Source organism: Dendrobium catenatum, unplaced genomic scaffold, assembly GCF_001605985.2.
Source record: "Dendrobium catenatum unplaced genomic scaffold, ASM160598v2 fragScaff_scaffold_542, whole genome shotgun sequence".
In the NCBI taxonomy this organism is placed as follows: domain Eukaryota; kingdom Viridiplantae; phylum Streptophyta; class Magnoliopsida; order Asparagales; family Orchidaceae; genus Dendrobium; species Dendrobium catenatum.
In genome coordinates, this window is record NW_021319004.1 from 3,048,372 (window position 1) to 3,072,273 (window position 23,902).

The following is a 23,902-nucleotide window of genomic DNA, read 5'->3' on the forward strand; positions in this document are numbered from 1 at the left end:
GGAATTGAATGCACTTCATTTTTTTATAATCTTATTGTTAGATTAGGGATTTTCGTTGAAAGCTATTATATTTGCATGATGTTGATTTCTTATGTTATTTTAATGATTCAAAGCTCTTGATGTGCAACTTAACCTAAACAAAAGTGACTGCTCTTACATTTTGTTTTTTCGTTTTATTTTTGCTAATAGTTCTAATTGTTATTATTCTAATCAATAAGTTGTACAAGCTCTTATCAAATTACTTCAAGCATTGTAGTCCTATATCACTGGACCTCTTCGCCGAAGACCACTGCTTTCTCCAACTTTATCATCATGGCCTTTCCTAGAACTAGCCATCTCTTTCTTAGCTTTTTGTGGCAGTTTCCTTGATCAATGATATCATTCTGGATAGCTTGAAGTTTCTTCTCAAATGTTTTGTTCTTTTGTAATTATGACTGTTGTCTTATGTTTTGGTGTAGCAAAGGTATTTGATTCTATAATTAAAAAATGAAAGTGTTTTAATGTTAGTTTTGTGCAAAATCTTATTGTGTCGATCAATCAGGTTATACTATTAAATTAGACCTTAATCCGTCGATCAAGTTTGACAAGGAGCTCACTGGGGTGTTGGAGGCAAATTCCTTTTTATTTTTTATTTTTTTTTGTTATGTATGTACAACACTCAAGCGATGCATGTTGGAGAGCCACAATGCTTCAAGCTTGGGTTAGGGACAGAGAGATTGGAGCTCAAAGGCACTCCAACCCTAGTGCTACGATGCTATGAATTGGGCCGTGTAATTTTTTCCTTCTTCTTCATATTTCACTTAAAATTGTTTTTGTCAAGTCCCAAGTCTTGGATGAAAAAAGTGGAGAGTTGTATTAGGTAGTTGATAGTTAGTATAAATTTTGTCTAATAATCATGACATGAATCCTTACAATGCATTGTATGACTTGAATACATCGAGAAGCATGCAATAGTCATTACATCGGCACCTAGGTGTAGTGTTAAATAGGCAAGGGTTCTCACATCATAGACAGATATGGGCATAGAAGCTAGATTTTTAAATTAGAATTAGGATAAGACTTTGGAATATATGTTCTCTTACTGGCAAATTAATGAAATTAATATGTATTATGATTCTTAAGAAGATAAATATTCTATGCATTCAAGAAACTAAATAGTTTTTAGAGAATGCTAAGGAGATTTATAGTTTATGATTTAAATTATGATATTCTAGTATGAGTCATACTAAAAATGATTTATGTGTGATTATAGATAAGAGTTTAAATGATAATGTTATAAAATTAGTAGAATTGTAGATAAAATTATAGTTTTAAAGATTATTATTGATGCTAATATTATTAATATTATAAGTATTTATGCTTTTCAAGTAAGTTTAGATATATGTTTAAAATTAAAATTTTGGAATGATTTAAAAAATTAATATAAAAGATATATCTTTAAGGAAACAATTTATTGGAGAAGATTTAAATGGACTTGTTGGTAGTGAGGTAAATAATTTTAAAAGTATTCATGATGGCTATGAGATAGCTACTAAGAAATTTCATTATATCCCAAGTTTATGATTTTTATCAGCTAATATCTTATTTAAGAAAAGAAATTAACATCTCATCAATTATAAGAATGGATATAGTAAATCTGATATTGATTATTTTCTTTAAAAAAAAATAGATCGTTTTGATTGTAAAGATTGTAAAGTTATTCTAATGAAAGTATTTGTACCAACATCGCTTATTAGTTTTGGACTTTAAGATGAATGGATGAATATAAAAAATAAAGTAAAATTTTATTTTAAGATTAGATCGGGGGATAAATAACACTAACAAAAATATTTTTAAGAGTAAGATATTAGATTTTAAAATTTTATTTGTATATGAAGAAGCTAATGTTATGTGAAAAAAAGTAGCTAGTTATATTCAAAATATTGCAATGAATGTATTTAGAGTATTATAGTAAAAATCTCATAATAATAAAAATAAGAAAGTAATATGTGATGCAAAGATTTTAGTTTTAATGATTTATATAATAGATTATATACTAATGAGGGTGAAAGATATATGTATAAGTTAGTAAAACAAATATATATGAATAGTAAGCAAGTGGTTGAGACTTGGTATTGGGCTTGGGCATATATTGGATGTCAAATTCTCCTAGTTTCATTGACTACTTTACTAATCTGATAGACACTTCTAACTTTTGTAAGATGTTCTTCAACGAAAGATTTCTATATATCACAATTGTATGAGCTTTAAGTAGGGGAGTAATTTTCTAGTTGAATAAACTAAGGCTAATGTTGTTTTGTCTGCTAGTGGATAACGTCCCTCTATTTTGAATAGAATCTTACTAACATAATAGATGGAACATTGTACATCATTTTTCTGTAGTACGTAGACGAAGCTGTTAGCAAAGGTAAACAAACGGGTACAAATATAATTTCTCTCAATATATTGGTTTTGAAAACAGAGGCAGTAGTGGCAAGTACTTTCGTAGTTGATCGAAATCTTTTTGACATTCATCAGTTCATTGGAACCCTAAGTTATGAGCAACTTTGAGTATCTTAAGGAAGGATAGATATTTGTCCCCTTAGAGGGCCATGTAAGTAAACAACGGTGAAATCCTTCCATTCAGTCTTTAGACTTTCTTGATATTCCTTTGGGGCACCATGTTTCTTAGTGTCATGATCTTTTCAGGAATAGCATGAATCCTATGGTGTGTTACTATAAAAAAAAAATTCCTAAGGCGACTCTAAAAACATATTTGGCAGGGTTGAGTTGCATTTTATAACGTCACAGAAGATATAAACATTGCTCCAAGCTAGACATATGTTGTGATTTTTCAAGATATTTTACTAACATATTATCGACATATACTTTCATAGCGCATCCAATAAGAACTTTAAAACTTGTATCATAAGGCATTGATATGTGACTCCAACATTCTTTTATTCGAACGACATAACTGGGTAGTAGTACAATCTTTTATTTGCTTGAAAAGTAGTTGCATCTTCATATGCAAGATCTATCTTTATTTGATTATAACTAGAGTAGGCGTCCATGAAGCTCAACATCTAATGTCTAGACCTAGTATCGATCAATTGGTCAATACATGAAAGCGAAAAACTTCTCTTCGTTTAAAAGCAATGATCCAATCTATATCGTTCTCAAAGTCGGGTTTACTTTTAGAGTGTACAATTACTTCAGGGTCGATTCTAGGTACGTCACTGTGCTCCGTGCAAATATATCCATATTTATACATAAAAAATCTAAATTCTTTTCCTTCTCTTCGTTTAAAAGCAATGATCCAATCTGTATCGTTCTCAAAGGATAATTGTATGATATGGGGATATAAGTAAGGTCCTCTACAGGGGAAGCCATCTAAGGTATGTCCTCATTCCAAAGATTGAAGTATTCGATGCTTATGGGTTATTGTATGAATAGACGGTGTCTCAAATGAGCATTGAGCAAAAAGGGCCAAGACGAAAGCGTCCAAGAAAACTCCTTTTAAGTAACTCGGGATCCTCCCCTAAAATTTGTCGAGCTTCGATGGAGAATCGTTGAATGTACTCTTTAAGTGATTCTCCTTAATTCTGACAAATTTAGAGAAATGATAAGAATCCTTAACAATTCTTTGGTTAGTAACAAATTATCGGATGAACACTTTGGCCAACTTGTCGAACATACAAATAGTTTCGGTTGGAAGCAAATATAATAATGTTCAAGCTTACCCTTTGAGGGTAGCTGGAAAAAGTTGGCAGATGAGCGCATTTAAGGCTTGCTTGATATGCATGATGATTCTATAGCGATCGATATGCTCATAAGGGTTAGAAGTCTCATCATAAGAATCTATGCTTGGTAATTTGAATCCTATAGGAATGTGATGTTGAATGATGTCTTTAGTTAGGGGTGATGATTTCTAAAAATTCCACTGATGAAGAGGTTGCCTTCCACCTCTTATAGGGAACTCTTCTTGAACTAATTGTCGCAGTTCATGATGTAGGACATTACGTGAAAGCTCAGCAACTTGCGTTCGGGCTAAGTCCTTGGGGACGTTTGGAGGAATGCAGGCTGGACGATCGAGATAAGAACGATGAGTAGAGCTAGCTATGCCAACAAGGTCGATGTCTTGCTGTGTCCTTGGGCTACCCCTTGATTGAGGAAGAGGAATATATTCATGAAGATGTTCATGTTGAACAACCTTGGCTAGTAATGGAACTCGAGGGAGTAGAATATACTCTTGTTATGCTAACATTGATTATCGAGCCTCTCGTAGAAGTTAGAGGATTTCAATATGAGATTCGTCCATTTTATTGATGTGATCTTTCAAGGATGGCACTGATGTTCCTTCCCCCGCAAGATTGCGCCCATAAGGGTAAAAAGAGGCAAACGTCTAGTGTCTTTGGTTCATATAATGATTCTTAGATTGGTGTGTGTTGGAGCGAGAGGTTCCCATATTATGATTGCTACCTTTGTTGTCTATTGAAGCAATGCTTATAATAGTGGGATTGAGTTTCCTACAAATGGCGTCAAACTGTTGTGGGCTAGAATATTTATGGTGGTAAAGTATCAATTTTTAGATCTTAGTGTTGCACGAGTATCCAGCTCACAAATAGAAAAAAAAAAAGAACATAAACACTAAATTTTTTTACGTGGAAAATCCTGAAGGGAAAAACCATGGGGCCACGTCCAATTGAAATGATTTCACTAATATTTAAAAAGATTATAAATGATCGGTTCGTCCTTGAGGTTAAGGACGATCATATTACAACAGTCTAACCATCAGGTTGAAATATTGCGATGAATAGAGATCAGACAGAAGCCTAATGGTGTTTGGTGGACGGGCATTAATCTAGCATTAGTTGCTGGCTATGTGGAAATCTAGCGTTAGTTGGTGGCTGGGTGGAAGTCTGATGATAGATGGTGGTTAGGTGGAACTCCGGCAAATGTTGATGGCCGGAAAGAAATCCGATGACAGTCGGTGGCCGGGCGGTGGTCAAGGAGCAATCTAGTGGCAAGTGAACTATGATTTCTCTTTCTTTTCTCTCTTTCTTCTCTTCCTTGCATAGCTCCCCTTGAATAAAAAATGAGGGATATATTTATAGTTTTTTTGGGAGTGACATGACCAATAAATAGGGAGAAGATCCAGGGCATGCTGGGAGTGTTTTGAATATACGGTCGTTATCGATTACCTCGATCATAGACTATTTATTGAACATTTGAGGATCTTAATGATATCATAATTTGGCGATCTTAGACTCGTTGGATTCGCGTCGTCGAGCTGCTCGATTCAACTATAAGCATGTCATATTTGGAAATCTTTTGATAATCTAATTTATGGTTTGAACTTTCCGAATGTGTTTCGGGTCTTCGATTTGGGTCCATCTAGGCTCGGATTGAGTTGAATTTGATGTCTTTGGATTTGTTTTTTCAAGACGTTCAGTTGAACTATAAGTTGTTGAAATCAGAGCTCAGATGATCCCGAATTTAATTTAAAAAATCTTTAACTCAAATTTATCTTGAGATTGTGCCCGGCCGAAAAATTTTTTTGATGATATATCAATAATCATTGTAAATTATATTTAATAATTTTAAAATTTATCCTAATAAATTTTTATGTGGACATCTTGTCATAAATATTTTCCTATTTAATGAGCCTATCGCTTTTTGTGAGGTCAATGAGGAAAGAAAGGAGCCACCCAATCATTTTACATTAGTATCTGTTTAATAATGAGAAATTATAAGCCTATCGCTTTTAGTGCTAATATTGAAATATAATCTGCCCATCTACTTTATCATTATTAATTTAATTTTAATAATAAATAAATAAAATTTGCCAAAACAGTTAGGACCGAAGCCTACCTTTGCCAAATAATGCTTTATATATTAAGCGTTTGCCAGCTCCAAAATAATTCTTAACTTGACAGAACATACAAATAAATAAATAAATAAAGAAAAGGATTGTAAATTAAAATACAAATATTTCTTTGAATAATTCAAAGAGGTAAATCCACTTTTCTTTTCTACACCTCACATATGCAAATTGAAACAATTTGCAGAGATCAATCGGGCTTGTTGAACAAGGGTGCGAAGGAGACAATCGAGCTTGAGTTAGGGGTTGTTCGAGTCGAGCTAGAGTGTCAAATATAGAGCTTGAGCTCAAGCTCGAACTCGAGTTGAGCTGAAAAGATGAGCTCGAGTTTGACTCGTCTCACGTCAAGTGGATCATCGAGCTCCTTCCCAACCTCTATCGTCGAGCGTCATCCCATGCTACGTTGTCCCTAGCTCCGTGACCATCGAGCTCCATTGTACATCGTTCTGTCGAGCTCCATCGAAGCCACGAGCTCGTCATCCCGACCAGGCTAGCCCCACTAGCAGCACTCGAGCTTTGAGCCTCCGACTTCTGTCGTCTTCAGCTACGTCGTCGAGCTCGGTCATCCTGAGTTCCACCGTCGAGCAACATGCGAACTCCATCATCGTCCCTAGTTCCGCCGTCAACCAAACTCCATCATTTTTGATGTTCCTGCTCGTCTTTGATATGATTCATCCTCCCGCTCGGCCAAACCAAGTTCTGTTTTCCCGCCTGGTCACCTCCGTCTCGTTAAACCGACGAATCGAGCAGAGCTCTATTTGAGCTCGAGCTCGTAATCATGTTTGAGCTTGACTCGTCAAGCCTGTTGCCGAATCGAGTCCGAGTTGACTCGCAATTCGGCTTGACTCGATTACACCCCTATCACTAAATAGTTAAAGGACATGAGACTAATTCGTCCAGGAGGAGCTTGACCAAAGAGGGAGGTTAGTCATGATGCATTCATGGAGATTAATATATCAGAAAAATTCATAAGGCGAGCAATGCAAAAACTCCTTGAGGTTGAGGAAAGTGTAGTACCCTGATTGGTTCTCGAACATGATGACACAAAAGGTGAGTGGCGAGCAGAGATTATTTATCCATTTTACAAAACTTAAACTCGGCATAGAATCAACACATTGGTTGATTTGGCAGTTGACTTTCCAGTAATGAGCTTCTTTGATGCATTCTCTAACTATCATCAAATCAAGATAAACTTGATTAATTGTAAAAAAAAAATAACATTTATGAATAAGGAAGAACTCTTTTGCTACAAGGTGACGAGCCACTTATTAGTGGATAAGGCGGCGGCGAACTCCATAAGACCGATTTTTAACCGAATCGACCCATAACGTTTGAATTTGCCGCGTTTATTTATAGGCTTTCACTGCGGGGCGCAACGGTAAATAGTTGGCAACTGAAGTTCGCAGTTTGACCACAAATTTTCCAATATTATGATATTTACATGGAGATGATGTGCTGCTGACCTTCGAGGGACCATAGGAAATTGCAGCTTTCGAATTAGGAGACGTGCTGCCGCGAAACATCTCCTTGTCGAGCTTATAAATTAAAATATTGAAAAAAGAAAAGAGACATTTTTGCATTTGCAATCCCAGTTTTTCACTCGAGCAATTTTGTGGAAAGAGAGTAGAGACTCATCCTTCGCTAGCGCCGCGTTACGGTCACCTTTTCCTCCTTCGAATTGTCTTCTTTTTCTTCTTCTTTGGATTCGAGGACGAAAGTTTGCTTTTTGGTTTCTTTCTACGATCTGCAAATCTTCTTATTTTCGAGAAAGCGGCAGGCTTTAAGGCGGCTGAAATGCTGTATCTAAAGCAGCCAAACATGGATCTAGGGTTTGAGCTGATTGTTGGCGGCTTGATGCGAGCCTGAGTTGACACGCCCGAGCCGGAGTCTGGCTCGGGATTGAGATCCGATGGCGGCGGGAGGGGATGGGGAAGATTTGTCCGGAGCAGCGGCGACCGGCGCTAAGAACTTCTATCTGCAAAAGTTTAAACTTTATGAGACTCGATCGGTGAGTGTAGTTATCTATTTTCTCGATTTTGTATTGTTCTGGACTGCTTCGGTTTGTTTTGTCTGAATTCTCAAGAACATATAAGTTGATGTACTTGGTCCTTTCATTTGATCTGAGTGCAGTAATTCTGATTTGTTTGTTTGCGCTTGTTTTGATTGATCTTGGTTTGATAATCTCTGTTTAATACTAAATGTTTTCTTTTTGATAATCTCTGTTTTTTGCTTGATTTTGATTATTTGGAGACCCTTTTTTCAGTGGATCCTTCATTCTAATTGTTATGATAGATTTTCATTTAACTATCCCTTTTTGCTCTTTTTTTTGTTTCATATTCGCCTTTTTTTTAAATTAGTCTTTCGTATGAGAGTTAATCCCTTTTTAGTTTGTATTCATCTTTAGGTGTATCATTCAGGTTCTTACTCTCTCTTGTTCTATTCATTTTATAGATGTTCTTACCATTTGAGGCAAACAATTAATTGTAAAGTTCTTCTTTTTGTTGTTTACATCGTTCAATCTTCTTTAGTGTTTGAAGAGTTGTTGATACTAATTTCCTTAGTAAATGCTGTCCTTTAGGTCCTAACTTCCATCATTTTGCAGTTAGTGAATTCTTATCTTGCTATTTGGTCAGTACTCCCTCAATTCCTTCAATTTTACTGTGCAACAGAAATTTTATATGATTGGTTGGGACAAGAGTGGAACAATCTGGAGAGTTTTGTCACTCGACAGACAAGAACTTTCTGAGCTCAATATGCAAGAGGATCCCACAATCTACAAGAAAAATGAATGTGAAGACTTGCTGAAGAGAATAGATGAAGGCAACAGATCAAGTGGAGGGCTCAGATTTGTCACGCAATGTTATGGAATTATTGGCGAGTTCCCTTCAACTTTTCTCAATTCTTGATTATCATTGTTATCAGAAGTTGCACTTTATGTAGCAAAACATCAACTTATTGTTACTATGGCAGGTTTTGTGAAGTTTTTGGGGCCTTATTACTTGTTGCTAATTACAAAAAGGAGAAAAATTGGTTCCATATGTGGCCACACTGTCTATGCCATCTCTAAGAGTGAAATGATTGCAATTCCAAATTCTTCTGTGCGGCATAGTATGGCATTATCTAAGCATGAGGACAGGTACTTTGCTAATTTGGTCTATAAATAAATATTGGTTGTTTTGTGGTGGTAGTATTTGAAAAAAAATGCCATTTAGTGTAGAAGATATCAAAAATGAATTTGATGCTATGAGAACAATACTTTGTTATTCTCTTAAACAAGTACACTGATTATGAGGACTTCCTACTAGTTTTTAGCAGTGCAGGCGGCACTGCAAGTTTCAAATTCTTTTTTTTTTTCATATATCATTTTTTTATTCATTAATATAACCATTTTATATGCCTACTTTTCATTAAAATCTTGTCTTAGTAATGTTGCACTAATTTTTTTTTTTTTTTCCTTGAAACATAAGTGATTGCAAAATTTTAAATATTCCTTTTAATTAGTAAAATTTGTGTTGAATTGCAATTCCAGTTAACTAGATGATAAAATCATGGTACCTAATGTCAGATTGGCTACATTTTCCCTAAGGTATACTTCATACTTTTGGGGCTTGTTAAGCTATGCTGATAAAAATTTAGGTTATTTTATCATTTTTTTTTTCAGAGAACATATCAAGTTTTCATTCATCCATTAAATTTTTATTGATTGCACAGATATAAGAAGCTACTTTGCATGGTGGATCTTACAAAAGACTTCTTCTTTAGTTATTCATACAACATAATGCGTAGTCTACAGAGGAACTTATGTGACATTGAGTCTGGGGACATTCTGTATGAAACGATGTTTGTGTGGAATGAGTTCCTTACACGCAGAATTCGCTATCACCTAAAAAGTACAATATGGTCGATTGCATTGGTGTATGGATTCTTTAAACAGGTATGATTTTTTTTTTTCTATTTTGGGATAAGTTGAGTAGCATGCAATATATGAAGCATTAATGTTTAAAATGTTTTTGAGAATCTCATTGGATTCGAGGCTGCATATGATATACTTCTTTGAAATAACAGTTTATTGATTTTACTCATTTCCTGAATATCATTGTAAGAGCCTAATCTGTTTATTTCTTCCAAGAGATATTATGTTTTACATAAAAACTTATTTTTTCTTCTTAAGATCTAAATCTGGTTTGACTATTTTACATTCTACTTCAACATACCCACATAATGACCAGCTAAAACTTTTGTTATAGCTAATTCTGAAGGTTTGGGTAATATATAATGATGCTATTCTGCCTTTTTTTATTTTATCTGAATTAACCCACATGATTATCAAGTTTTTGGCTTGAATGAGATATGTTTGTTCAATATTGGATTTATATTTTTCTTGTTAATATGCTGTGTCATTCATTTATTTTTAGTTAGTTTATTTACTCATTTTCACTAAAAAGATATACTCTTTCTTGTTCACTGTTATTTTCAGATTAAACTATCGGTGTCTGGGAAAGATTTTATGTTCACGCTAATTGCTAGGCGCTCTCGTCATTATGCTGGCACAAGGTTCTACTTTAACAAAGGCTTCATTTTGGACGGCTTTTTTATTGTTTCTTAAAGCAGCTTTTTATTACAAAAATTAAAAATTATGTACTAAAAAGCTGCATTAAGAAGCAATAAAAAAGCCGTCCCAAACGAAGCCAAAGTTTCAGCTCCTATATAGTGATAAACTTAGTCACCTATAGGGATTTTCAATACAGGTAAACTATGATTATAAAAAATTTGAAGATTATTTTGTCATTTTTAAATTAGGTACTTAAAGCGTGGTGTCAATGAGAAAGGCAGAGTAGCAAATGAAGTTGAAACTGAGCAGATTGTATTTGATGCAAATGCTAGAGGTTCTCCAACCCAGATAAGCTCTATAGTGCAGATTAGGGGATCCATTCCTCTTTTTTGGTCACAAGATAGTTCATGGCTAAATATGAAGCCCGATATCATTTGTAAGCTTTGAAATTTGTAATTGATTACTGCAGCTTACTAAACTAATGAATTCCATTGTTATATGACCATGCAACCCATTTTCAGTGCAGAAAGATCAAAAATATGAAGCGACTCGACTTCATTTTGATAATCTTGTCAAGAGATATGGAAATCCTATTATTATTTTCAACCTTATCAAGGTGAATTTCAGTAACTCGTCATTGCACTGTAATTTCTTGAAGTATGTTGAAATTCATCTTTTATATATTCTATTTGAGCATTAGTGTCATAGATTTTTTTTTTTTTAATATTTCCATTAACAGACGTATGAAAGGCGGCCTCGGGAATCTATTCTCCGCTCAGAATTTGCAAAAGCCATTGATTTCATAAACAAAGACCTCCCTGCTGAAAATCATTTAAGATTCTTGCATTGGGATCTTAGCCAACATTCGCAGAGGTGCTTCAATATTGATTAGTTTTTCAAATGAAAATGTTACACATATTTCTAACTTTTTATTCAAAATAAATAAACTTTCACTTGTCGCAGAGCTACAAACATTCTTGAGTTATTGGTGAAACTTGGATCTGATGCCTTAAGTTTGACAGGCTTTTTCTATTGTCAACTTTCCTCTTCTTTAAGACTGCCTGGAGCCATGAGCTCATCTTTCCTTGTGTAAGTCCTGTAAATGTTGATACCATCCTTTAACAATGAATATTGATGTTATTCTTCCCTTATCCTTGGAGTTGGTCATGCATAAATAGATTTGTCTTTTTGTCTAGTTAATTGTTTTTTTCCTCGTATATGTATTTTCCTTTGTCATACTACTAAACACATTATGGCTAATTATGATTATGTTTTACTATCACATATCTCTGAATGACACATTGCGTTGAAATATGGTCTTCCTGCTTTTATCATTTCCAGTTTTCATGAACATATTCTCTTAGGTGAGCCTTTTGAGGGGTTTTCAATGACATTTTCTGCTTCTCACTTTGGATACAATACAGAACTAGTAATGCGTACAAGCTTTTTGATGCAGAGCATCTTAGTTAAATTGTTCCTTAGGCATATGTTAATTAATTTGTTACAAGTTTGAAATAGGATTCTAGAATGTTCTTGATTTCTCTAGATTTTTTTGCTAGCTTATAACAATAGGAGTTGTAAGAGGAAAGAGGTATGAATATATTTTTGGAATTTAACAGTGTTTTCACTGATTTTGTGTTCTAGCTCTGAGGAACTTTATTTGAAATGCTTCATTGAATGATCTCCCTTCATTAATTTTTTTCTGTGCATATGTTCTTTTAACTACTATTAGTACATAATAAAACCTATTTGATTCTAATGCTCTTAGAAATTTAATGTTCTAATAAATCTCCCCTCTTTGATGTCATGCACTGTAGGAGTGGAGATGGTAGCAATCGATCAATAAATAATCATAGAAAAAATTGTGATTCTATCATCATTGGAGAACAGTGCCAGAAAGATAACAAGGAAAACTGTACTTTCTCTAGGAGAGAGACAACAAAAAACATTGTGGATCAAACCTGTTCTTTGGAGAAAAAACCTTTGCTTCAAAAAGGTGTCCTTCGTACAAATTGTATTGATTGTCTAGACCGAACAAATGTAGCTCAATTTGCCTATGGTTTAGCTGCCCTTTGTCAGCAGCTGCACCTCTTGGGATTTATTGATATTCCAGTTATTGGGTTGGATTCCCCTTTATCTGATGATGTGATGGACCTATATGAGAAGATGGGTGACACGCTTGCTTTACAATATGGTGGTTCTGCTGCTCATAATAAGGTATGTTCCTGTAGTGGATTTTGCTACTAGATTATTTTTAAATAAGACGCATTCATAACATATAATATTTCATATTTTTACACTATTTACTTGTCTAGATAAGATGTCAAAGATCTTTTTGTAAATGGTTTTTAGCATTATTTGCTTTACTAAAAATATTTCTTCATTTTATGAAAAATTGATGTTGTTCTCTTGTTCGACTCTTTCTTTGTTTATTAAATTTGTATCCTTATAGCTGTGTGAATGGTCATTATGTTCATATATTATTCGTCCTTTTAATCACATATTTTTTTATGTTGTGTAATTGCAGATATTTTGTGATAGAAGAGGTCAATGGAAGGCAGCTACCCAATCTCAAGAATTTTTTAGAACTGTTCAGAGATACTACAACAACACATATATCGATCCACTCAAACAAGATGCCATAAATGTGTAAGTTTCTTATAACTTCTTCAAATATTTTTTAATGGGTGGAATAGTTTTCTTAGAACCATCACTCTGATGTTTTTTTCCTCCAGTTGAAGATTTACTAAAATAATTTGAAGCTATAAGCTTGAATGTTAGTGTGATTGTGCTTTTACCTTTGTACACTTTAGTGTCAAGCAAGTTTAAGAATCTTATGCATTATTTATTTCTTACTATAATGAATGCATTAAGTCTATACCTTAAGTGAAGTACATGTTTCTCCCATAATTGGATAAGCATCCAATATTATTGTTTAGCTCATTTTTTAGGGTACTTTTAAATAGTAGGTTACCATTTTTGTAGGCATATATTTTCATTTTTATGTTAGCAATATATTATAGTTTTATTATTTGTAGGTATGATAAACTTTAATATAAAGTGATGTCTAGGTGTAATAGATTTACATATTTTAGATCTATCATACAAAATAATGGAATTAATTGTAAGAATATAACTTTTATAGATAAGTTTGGATGATAAAAAATTTAAATTGGAGAAGTATTTTAGGAGTTTTATGCGTTAAGAAGATATCATCAAGCATCAATGGTAAACTTATAAAACTTCAATTAGATTAAAAATTTTGTATATATCATTCTATTGGCTAGTAAAAAGATTATTTATACTTGAATTGATCATAATAGAGTGAGAATATAAATATGGATGTATGACAAAACTAAGAATGATAGATTAATAAATGGTTATATTAGATGGACAGTTTGAGTGATTGTTGCCTATGTATGTTCTCATGACCAATTCAAGAGAACGCAGGGGTGATAACAAACTAATGCGACATCGTGCAAACAGGGCTTAAAATACCTTGATCATAATAGAAGTAGCTCAAACATCACCCATTTGAGAATGAGTTGCATCAATGCATTCAAAGCATTGAAATCGCCAAAGAAAGCACCTCGTGCAATCAATTCGATCAATCATAGCCAAAATATTGAATCACCAACCCACAAATAGCTTCCTTTCCATCAACCTCTACCTCGTCGACGATCAATGCTCCGAGGAAAACTACTCACTTATATCTCTCTTCTTTTACCTCTTATTGTCTTTCTCTTTCTCCATCTCTCTCTTTTTACTCCCTCTCTACCATCCTCTCTCCATTTCTTTCTCTAAATAGTGAAAACCAAAATAAAAAAAGAGAGGTTTTCAAAAAAATAAAAAAAAAGGAAAAAAAGAAAAGAGATAAAACAAAAAAGAGAATATTTTTTTGTGTGTTTCGAATCTCCCAAATTTTACCGTCTCACCTCAACATCATCATGACACATAAGTTATGATGCGAAACTTCAAAATTAAGCACATGCGTGCATTATTTAGATGAAATTAAGTACTCATGCACCTACATGCATTATTGAAGTATGAGGATGCATGTGTGTTAAAATAAAAATAAACTTAAATTTGACTTATCTTAAGAAGCATGCAAGCACACTATATAGGTGCACTGAAAATTGCACAATGTACAAGTACATCACGTAAGTGCATTGCAAATGTGTAAATGAGTCTTACATATGCAAAAAAAATGTGGTGGAGCACAAAAATTAAAATGTTTGCATGTGCTACAAATGTGCTAAATGCTTAAACATAAAGTTTGAAAATGCTGCAAGAATTAAAATATAATGAAATTTGAATTCACCCCACTTTGAGATTGTGTAATCTTTTTTTTAAACGAGCAACTATTTTTTTTAAATTCAAAACTCTCTTTTAAGTACAAATTCATGCCCTTATTTTTACATAATACTTCTCAAGTAGGTTAGTCGCCTTGCCGATAGAACATGGTATTGAGTCCTCTATTTCAAGTTTGACTTTCTCTTCGCAAGGATAGGAGTTGATAAGACCTAAACCCCAATGATGGTTGTGCAAAGAAAATTTCATCATGAAAGGAATGTGGTTATCAAGATGCCCCAAAATCCCAACATAAGTTATTTTGAGCCTTAATCTCAGAAAAGCATAAATATCTCAAAATTTTTAAAATGTAAATATTCAGAAGTGAAACCTTCCCTTATAATTTAAAAGAAAAACTAATCTATCATTCACAACTGTTTATTGATATTGACAAATTTGAGAATAACCTTTGCCAAAAAAGTATCAATGTCTTATCGAGCATGCAATTATGATTTACTCTCAAACAATCTCTTGCCAATAAGTGATGTGAAACGTACATGCGAGGATGAATAGATTAAGAAATTTCAAGCTTAATGTTAGAAGCCATAATAATTATTTCTTTATATTAATTTTAAACGACAAAATAAAACACGAAGAGCGGTAAGACAAGCTTAGGCTAAATCACATGCATAAGAGTTAAGATCGTAAAATAGTCAATTTAAATCTAACAATGCATACATGAATGGTTTTCAACAATAAATCCCAATGCTAACAATAAGATTAGGCACTATGCAAGAGTCCCTCATTCAACTCTCTAGTTATCTAAGCTTTAGCGGGAAACAATTAGCATAATCTTTTGTGAATCAACATATAACCACAAGTGATAAGTGAACTAGGAAGATAAGAGAGTTTGGTGGAAAAGTTTACCCACATGAAGCATATGACACGAAGCTTTGGTGTCGACGATGGTTGTTTATGCAGTGGGATAGCAATCGGGATCCTTCAGAAGCCTGAACAACTCCTAGGAGGGATTGGGAGTTCTTGGATAGCAGGGCGTGGACTCCAGAAGGGCTGGACAATAGTTGGGCTGGCTCGACAACAATGGAGAAGTGCAGAATTCTCTAGACAGTGATCCCGACAACATGGAAAGCAATTTTCCCAATCTTTGGAGTTCTGGACAGCAGTGTTGACAATGGAAAGTTCTGGACAGCTTATAAAATCTATCCAGAAATCTGGACAACAAACTATAAGGCTTAGATAAGCCTTGGACAACTTCTATAGGGTGTAAGGAGCTTCAAGACAACAAATCATAACTCCCAAGGGTGTTGGACAGCAAGGCACATTGCTAGAATTTCGTGGACAACTTGCAGGAATCTCTAGGGAAAGAGAGAAATCAGAGAGAAGAGGGGCTTGGAGAGGGCAGCTAGGGCTGAGGTGGATTACGGACTTGATTGGAGGATTAATTTGAGGAAGGAATTGTGTTAATTAGATCCCTAATTTACGGGATCTAATTAAATTAATTGGGGTTTATGGGGGCCGACCAAGCAGAGAGGAAGGGAGAGGGGTTGGGTATTATGATGTGGGCCCCAAGCAATTAAGGGGAATTGAGGACTTAAATATGACATTGATTTCAGATTTTAAGTAATTTGGGGTTATTCCTAAATTATAGGAGGATTGATTGAGAGTAGATTTGAAATTTGAAATTTGAATTTTAAATTCTACTCCTAAATTAGTGGGGCTGAATTAGGAAAGCTTTAATGGGAAATTGAGATCACAATATGAGAGGGAAAACAAGTGGCCGACGGCTATGGGGTGGAGGAGGTTGCCGGCGAGTGAAGGGAGCTGGGATGTTTCCGGCGGGCCTGGGTGGTGGGCTGGGGAGCCGGCGGGATGTGGGAGGGGGCGGGTGTGGGGAGCGATGGGTTTGAGAAGAAGGGAGGAGGGGTGATGGGTGGTCGGCTTGGAATTGAGGGGCTGCAGCCGAGTGTTTGGGGGAGAGAAGGGGAGGGGAAAAGAAAGATAATAAAAGAGAAGATAAAAACCAAGAGCTCACCTGTCGATGGGCTGTTGGGTACTTCGTTAGCCTCTCCTAGGCTTCACCACCACTCCCTAGAACTCACAAAAAGATCATGAGCAAAAGCTGAATTTTCATATCAATAATTATCATCCCCAAATTACAAGAGAGCTGACCTATACACATGAAAAGAAAAGAAACAAAGACTAAAATGCCCTTCGGACTATAACACCACATGACCACCCTTAGGGGTAAAATGGGAAAAACATAAATATAAGATAAACTCGTACATAAGACACATCTAAAATAAAATAAACTTCAGATTGTAGCCGTTGATCTTCGGATGTCCTCATCAGTAAGGGTATAGGACATGCACTAGGACAGGTGGTTTTGTTGCTGAATAATGCCACATGTAAATATTTATGACTCGGGCTCCTTGATCAATTGATTCTGCAGCAAAATAGCACCATCAAATAAATATCATGACAATAGCTTGCAAGTTCATCAATGACATTAAAAAACCTTGATTTGTGAATCATATGGTGGATTTGTTAGGGAAAAAAGCTTTCTATTAGTTTAGGTCAAGTTAAATGTGTCTTCTTTGACAAACATACACCCCAGCCCTAAGTCTATAAAGTCATTTTAGACAAAGCAATCCACAACCATCAACAATGATCATTCGATCAAGTTGGGTTGACTATCTTCTTTGGCAAAGTAGACTAGAAATTATGACAATCTAGGATGAAAAAACTTTTGAATCTTGATGATGTTCGTCATCCTCTTACCATCACCCACCTTAAGTTTAAGGCGGTAATTTTTTCAATCTAAAATCAAATTGTTGATATTATATGCTAAGCATTTAGCATCTAATAATTAGGCCTTAATTAAAAGTTCTCTCTCGTTACTGGTAAGATAATTAATTATAAAGGCTTGTGCCTATAAGAAACCTAGAATCTGTTCTTAAAAGTTCCGTAACCTAATCTCTGGGTAGTGTCTTACTTGCAATATAATCTGACTTCTTAAAATGAGAAACCCACAGAGCTCTCTCAGCAAAACTAGTGCATGAATTTCCAAGCTCACGATGACATTTTATTGAAGATAAGGGAACTACAATTAGATTTATATGTTATGAACATCCATAATGCAAGGAATAAAACACTCTCATTAAACAAGTAAACAAAATTAGTGTTTGAGGATTATAAAGAAATAGGAAAAGACCTAAGGTCATATGATCAAAACTTGATCAAAATTATTTGTAAAGAATATGTTTGACACTTAAAACATCACTCAACAAAACTGTACCATTTCATATTTAACATGTTTTTATTAAATGTGAACTATATTTATATGTGGACATGGACTTTTCAACAATACAGATTCTTAGGGTACTTCCAGCCCCAAAAGGATAAAGCAGCACTGTGGGAGCTTGATTCTGATCAGCATTACAATGTTGGAAGGCATGGCCCTGCCTTTGCTGAGGAAAAAGCCAGGTAGTGATAACTAAAGTTGCTCTTCCCTTAATTATGGATACTCTTACTTTTAAGTTATTATTATCTTGTTTGTTGGTATTTTTTGTGAGACTTCACTGAAAACTGGGAGGTTCTCAAAATATTAATTAGGAAAAGAAATTTTGAAGTTGTTAGAAGAACCTTTAAGGGGCAACGAATTCTGAATATTTGATTTGAACTAAGCTTTTCTTCAAAAAAATTTTCTATTATGGGTACTCTGCAATCTTAGAGATTTTAATGAGATAGTGAGTTCAAAATGTTAATTTTAAAAGGAATTTTGAAGTCCTAAGAAGAAGATCAAATGATGCATGATGGTTTGGTTTTCTAATGTAGTTAGTATGGCACAATGAAGGTAGATCACACAAAAGAGAATAAGATAAGTAGAATAAAGTCCAATAATTATACAAGTATTATCTTTCTTTAGTTGCAAAATAGAAAATATGATAATTATAACATTAACAATAGTACAACGATCAAATAAATCCAGAGAAATCAATGAGAGAATTGAACAACATAAATTCTACGAGCAATTAAATTTGAACACTACAATTGAAATAAAAAATGTATCAAATTTGATCAAAAAAAAAAAAAAAATCTAAATCCAATAAGTAAATATTAAACAAAAGAGAGAAATGAATGGGATCATCAGAGGGAAGAAAATTTAGACCTTTCGTTAGCACAAGAATATGATAGAAATTAAATATTAGATAGCCTTACTTGAACTACACTTGAAGGAATCATACGTTCAACTTGCATACACAAAATTGAAAATTGAAATATGAAAACTTTTTCAATAAAAAGTTATTTATTAAATGCCTAACGTGTTGGTAAGCATCTAGTTCCTGTAACATGCAAATCTCTATCAAATATGGGCACCGAAAATTTTGTGGGCCGGCCTCTTCGTGCCAACTCTTTTTTTTTTTTTAAATTTATTTATGTGGGAGAAGAAAGGTTTAACAAGTTTAGGTTTCGGGATAAATTTTCAGAAGGCAGATTGGGTTTTAAGATAAGACACTAGACCAATATTTCTCCCTCATTTTGCGAGGACTTTATGATCTGATTTACTATAGGCACAAGCCTCTATAGTTAATTACCCCTCCTGATAAAGAGAGAACTTTCGATTAAGGCTTGCAAAGTCACTATCTCATCGATTTTATAAACATGTGGTTGCTAATCAGATTCCATGGATACTACGGTCAATAATTGTTCGTGTTGATGGGCTGAAACCTTTGGTATACGTAGGATGCCAAAACCATAGGATTTTGATCGAATTTACCTCTATTTTCCCCCACAATTGAGACTAAAACATTTAAAATTATTTATCCTTAATCAAGAGTTCTCTCTTACGTGTTAAGATGAATAATTAACTATGAGTGCTAGCGCTTATAAAAAAGTAAGAACGCGGATCTAATTAAACCCTAACACTACCCTCAGGAAAAATCTAGTTAACTATAATCTGACTTAAGAAAAATGAAATCCTACAGCTACAAAGCAGGATTCATGTCGATGCACCATTTTTCTTGAGCCAACACAAACATTTTGCATGACGCACAAGGAGTCCATCTGTCGTTTGTAAGTAGACTGATTTATTTGGCATGATGACCTGGCACTGTGCTACAAGCCATTTGCTACTTTGCGAAGGTTGGCTGTTGTGCAATGTAACTTTTGTTGGCAAATGGTGATCATTCAAAAGTCACTAATTGGCACGTTTAGGTAGATTGTATTCAGCATAAATTCTCCAACATTGCCAGCAGGTGGGTTGTAGCGCAGTGCCACGGGTCGTTCATTGTGTCTTATAGGTGAACTAGCAAGCTATGCAAGCTTTGTTGGATTAGCTTGTATGTTATTAGCAGACGTTCAAAAGTCATATGCTGTCATATACATGTGGATTACAGTCAGTGCATACTTCCCAACATTGCCTATAAGTGAGTCTGCTACGTGTGTTTCAAGTCTTCTGTCACTGCCCATAAATGCTTGCATTTATCAGAGGCTTATTATTCTTGCTTGTAGATAATGTGTCATTCTTATTGCTGCCTCATTATATTTTGCTTGTAGGGGATTCATCATACTTGCAATATGCCCTCTATAAATATAAGATACTTAAAAGAGATCATTAATAGCCCTGTTGTTAATTTCAACATTTTTAACATATCCAATTTCTGGTTCTCATATAAAATATGTTTTTCCAGAACCGCCATTTTTAATGTAATCACAGTTCCACAAATTTTCTGACCAGGGATCAGTGATAGCTATAGTTGTTTGGCACAACAGAGTGCTAAATCCAACTTCCTCTATTTCAACATTTCCTAGGCTGAGGTGATATATTATTCTATAGCATTTTACTTGTATGAATTTCTTAGCCTTTTCAAGCACTTCAAGTGCCTTGTCCTGCCATTCAAACTAACAAGTGTTATGTACAAGTATTATGTATGGGAAAGATACACCTACAAAAGCATTGCTCTCCTCAAAAGTTTTAGTAGTTAGTTAAGTGAGAAAGATGCACTCTTTTTCAATAGGTTCAAGGTAGTCAAAATATCAACTTCTTATAATGATGTTTAACATATACTAGTTAATTTTGATTGATAAATATATGATTTAAATTTGAGTTTTTAAAGGGCTATTGTATATCATTAAATCACAATCATAATTATGTGTGGGTCCTTTGATTGTTTAATATTTCATAAACCTTCTGGTGCTCCTCCCTGCGAAGGGATGTCAGAAGGGCACTTGCTCTTTCTAGTCCACCCAAACAAATAGGATTCATCAGCTCGGGACTTTGGGGGAGCGAATCGACTCCATAATTGATCTTATGATCTTCCAAATATGGACGGCCTGCTAATTTTAATTTAAAACACCATTTTGTTTCTCTTAAAAATCCAACAATCTTTCGGTGCCCCCTCCCCATAAGAGGAAGTTAGGTAGGGCACTTGCTCTTTCTAGTCCGCCTAGCCTGAGGGAGCAAATGGACATCAGAATTGATCTTCTGCTCCTTATCACGACACCTGTGTTATATATATAATAATGTAATATATTATTATTATTATATTTTTAACTGCCGAGCACGGAGGCTGGAGTCGGGTCGGCTTTGGGCTCGGAGAAGAAGCACGGCCAGCGGAGGCAGGCGGATCGAGTCCGGCGATGATCTCTGCGTGCAGACGGCTAGGGCTTCGGGCTAGGATCGAGCGGGCAGAGGTTGGGTCTCGCTGGAGGTTACGTCAACGAGCACGACAGTCGGTCGGGATCGAGAGGTCGGATCCTAGCCCGAATCCCTAGCCGTCTGCACGCAGGCTATTTATTTTCTTAAAGCTCCTCTTCAGCATTTCACTTTTGCCACTGGCATTTTAATCCAAACTAATTTTCAGTTTTCTTAATGTATGTAGCATACACCAATACACGATATGATTGAACACCGTCTTTAAACATGTATGTTCAAGCAATTTCTTCAAAGTTCGTATTAGATTTTAAAGAAAATAAATAGCCTTTCTGTATTTTTAAAAAAATTGGTAATATGTTGGCACCGATTTCTCTTTGTTTCATATAGGTCATTTAAAAGGTCTCTGTCGGAAGGGAATATGGTATGTGAGAGCACAACTGATTCCAGCTCAAATGTAGAAGAGGGAAATTCCCAAAAAGTTCATTTGCCAATAGATGCCAAGAAAGGGGATCTTTCTGAGTTCACACCCGATATTCCTACTTGTGGAAGGGATACATCATATTCCAGGTTAGTGTTCTCAGATTTTTGAATTTCTGAACTTGTTACAAACCCACTAAATAATACTAAATTGATTTTCGGAGTGAATTCTAAACTTTTCCATTGGGTTTAGTTTGTTTGTGCTCTATGTTAGAAGTCAAAATGCAAGTAATTTTTATATCTTAAGTGTATAAGCAAATGAATTATATTAACATTTCTTTCGACTGTAAAAGCAAATGAAATATATTAAAAATTCTATCTTTTGTAGGGTTTCTTGTTCAGTTTTCCATGTTTTTATGTAGCTCATACTGCCGGATTTTTAACAAAATTTTCTAATCTATCATTTCACAATTACCCTAACCTCATTTGCTCTTTTGGGCGTGTGCACTCTTGAAGGCAGCTATTTGCAGATAGTGAACATGATTATTTCCATCAAATTAGATTTGATGAGTCGAGCTCTTCAAATTTCCTTGACCTTGACCACATTTCATCTTCAGGAAATTCATGTGCAGAGGAAATCTATGAAAGGTGACAATCTACCCTTCTGCTTGCGTAGAATTATTTTACATCATGTTAATATAAATGCAGGCTCTGTTTAGCATGAAGGAATTGAAAGAGAGGAAATCGAATAAGAAAATGGAAATGAAAATATCTAAGGAATTGAATTGAAATTAGTTTTCACTTTATTGTTTGGTTGGGGAACTTTTCAACAAAAAATACTTTTGCTTATTTGTTTCATTGATGGGAACTTTAGGGGTTGTTTGGAATCATTTTATTTTATTTTTAATATGTTTTAATACAAATAAAAATATACTTGGTATCCCAAATAAAATTTATTTTTAGTTTTATTGAATATTGCATAAGGCGGATGCAGATTACCATGGTGGCAGCGGCGGTGGTGATCGATGACTAACTAGACGATGGTCGGGTGATTTTCATTTAAAAAAATACTGAAAATTATTTTGTGTATTTAAAAACAAAATATACATATAGTTAAAAAATACAAATAAAACATATTTTAAAAAAATAAAAATAAAAATAATAAATGATTCCAAACAGCCCCTTAGTTTTTATTTCAGTAGGGGGCATATGAGTCTGATGGGTCATAGCGATAAACCAATAAAATCTTCTTTTTGTTTTTTAATGAGCGTTGGACAGGTAAATGTGATTGTTTACTTAGTGATCTTCTTCTTATTTAGTGCCTGCAGGTCATCAAGTGAAAATGTTATTACTGATAAAATTGTTGAAACAACAGCAAGCACTACTTGGGAAGGATCGAGTGACATGGTTTGTATCCTGATTCCACTGTTTTTTTTTTGCTTTCTGTTTTAGAAATACTGTGTGGGCATGCATTCAATTTCTTGTAATTTCAATATATTTTGTTTAATTCCGTCATTGATAATTAATATATTGGAATATTTTGTTTAAATCAATCAGTGATACCTAGTATGTTGGAAGATATATTTGGTCCCTTTGGGTCATGTAAAGGAGGGTTGGTGTTGACCTCCACGGAAGCCAGAAAAGCCGAAAAAGAAAAAGAAAAAAAAATTTGCGCAAATCCCATAATTTCATACCTGTTCAACGCTGCTCAAGTCCCCTCACGCGATTCCTGCTCAAATCCCACAAATTCGCTCTTCACAGCCCTCTTCCACGCTTAACTCCATGCGCAGCCAAACCAACCTCTCCCTTGTTTGCAAACCAGCCACAGACGACTTGACCCAATCCTCTATCCAATCAGAATCTGCATGAACACCGAACTCTTACCTACAACCGATCCACCTGTTGCCCCCATCGCTGGATCTATCGATTTCTTTTGCTGCTGACGAAGCCAAACCCAGTCGGCCCGTATCCTCTTATATTTGCAAACCCAACCTCGATCCACTAACTTAGCTGAACCCGACGTCTCTAAGGCTGGCTTGATCTTCTCGTTCCTGTACCGAGATCCCCTCCCTATTGTCGGCCTGTTGTAAGCCACCTTGATTTG

The 23,902-nt window shown here is 34.8% G+C and overlaps 1 protein-coding gene across 4 annotated transcripts in view; it reads left to right on the forward strand.

The window, feature by feature from the left end:
• Positions 1 to 7,340: 7,340 nt before the first annotated feature.
• The window catches only part of LOC110108158 (phosphoinositide phosphatase SAC2), a 19,709-nt gene continuing 3,147 nt past the window's right edge, over positions 7,341 to 23,902 (forward strand). Inside the window, exons 1-15 of one of the 4 annotated variants that reach the window (XM_020838677.2) lie at positions 7,342 to 7,871; positions 8,533 to 8,737; positions 8,834 to 8,999; positions 9,575 to 9,797; positions 10,341 to 10,417; positions 10,664 to 10,851; positions 10,937 to 11,031; positions 11,155 to 11,288; positions 11,379 to 11,504; positions 12,233 to 12,632; positions 12,943 to 13,064; positions 18,096 to 18,209; positions 21,769 to 21,948; positions 22,315 to 22,446; positions 23,118 to 23,205. In XM_020838677.2, coding sequence (XP_020694336.1) covers positions 7,773 to 7,871; positions 8,533 to 8,737; positions 8,834 to 8,999; positions 9,575 to 9,797; positions 10,341 to 10,417; positions 10,664 to 10,851; positions 10,937 to 11,031; positions 11,155 to 11,288; positions 11,379 to 11,504; positions 12,233 to 12,632; positions 12,943 to 13,064; positions 18,096 to 18,209; positions 21,769 to 21,948; positions 22,315 to 22,446; positions 23,118 to 23,205 — 2,349 coding nt within the window. In that variant the 5' untranslated portion in view covers positions 7,342 to 7,772. Of the gene's footprint in view, positions 7,872 to 8,532; positions 8,738 to 8,833; positions 9,000 to 9,392; positions 9,450 to 9,574; positions 9,798 to 10,340; positions 10,418 to 10,663; positions 10,852 to 10,936; positions 11,032 to 11,154; positions 11,289 to 11,378; positions 11,505 to 12,232; positions 12,633 to 12,942; positions 13,065 to 18,095; positions 18,210 to 21,607; positions 21,651 to 21,768; positions 21,949 to 22,314; positions 22,447 to 23,117; positions 23,206 to 23,902 lie in introns of those variants that run through there. The other 3 variants (XM_020838684.2, XM_020838701.2, XM_020838692.2) reach the window with 3 other exon arrangements.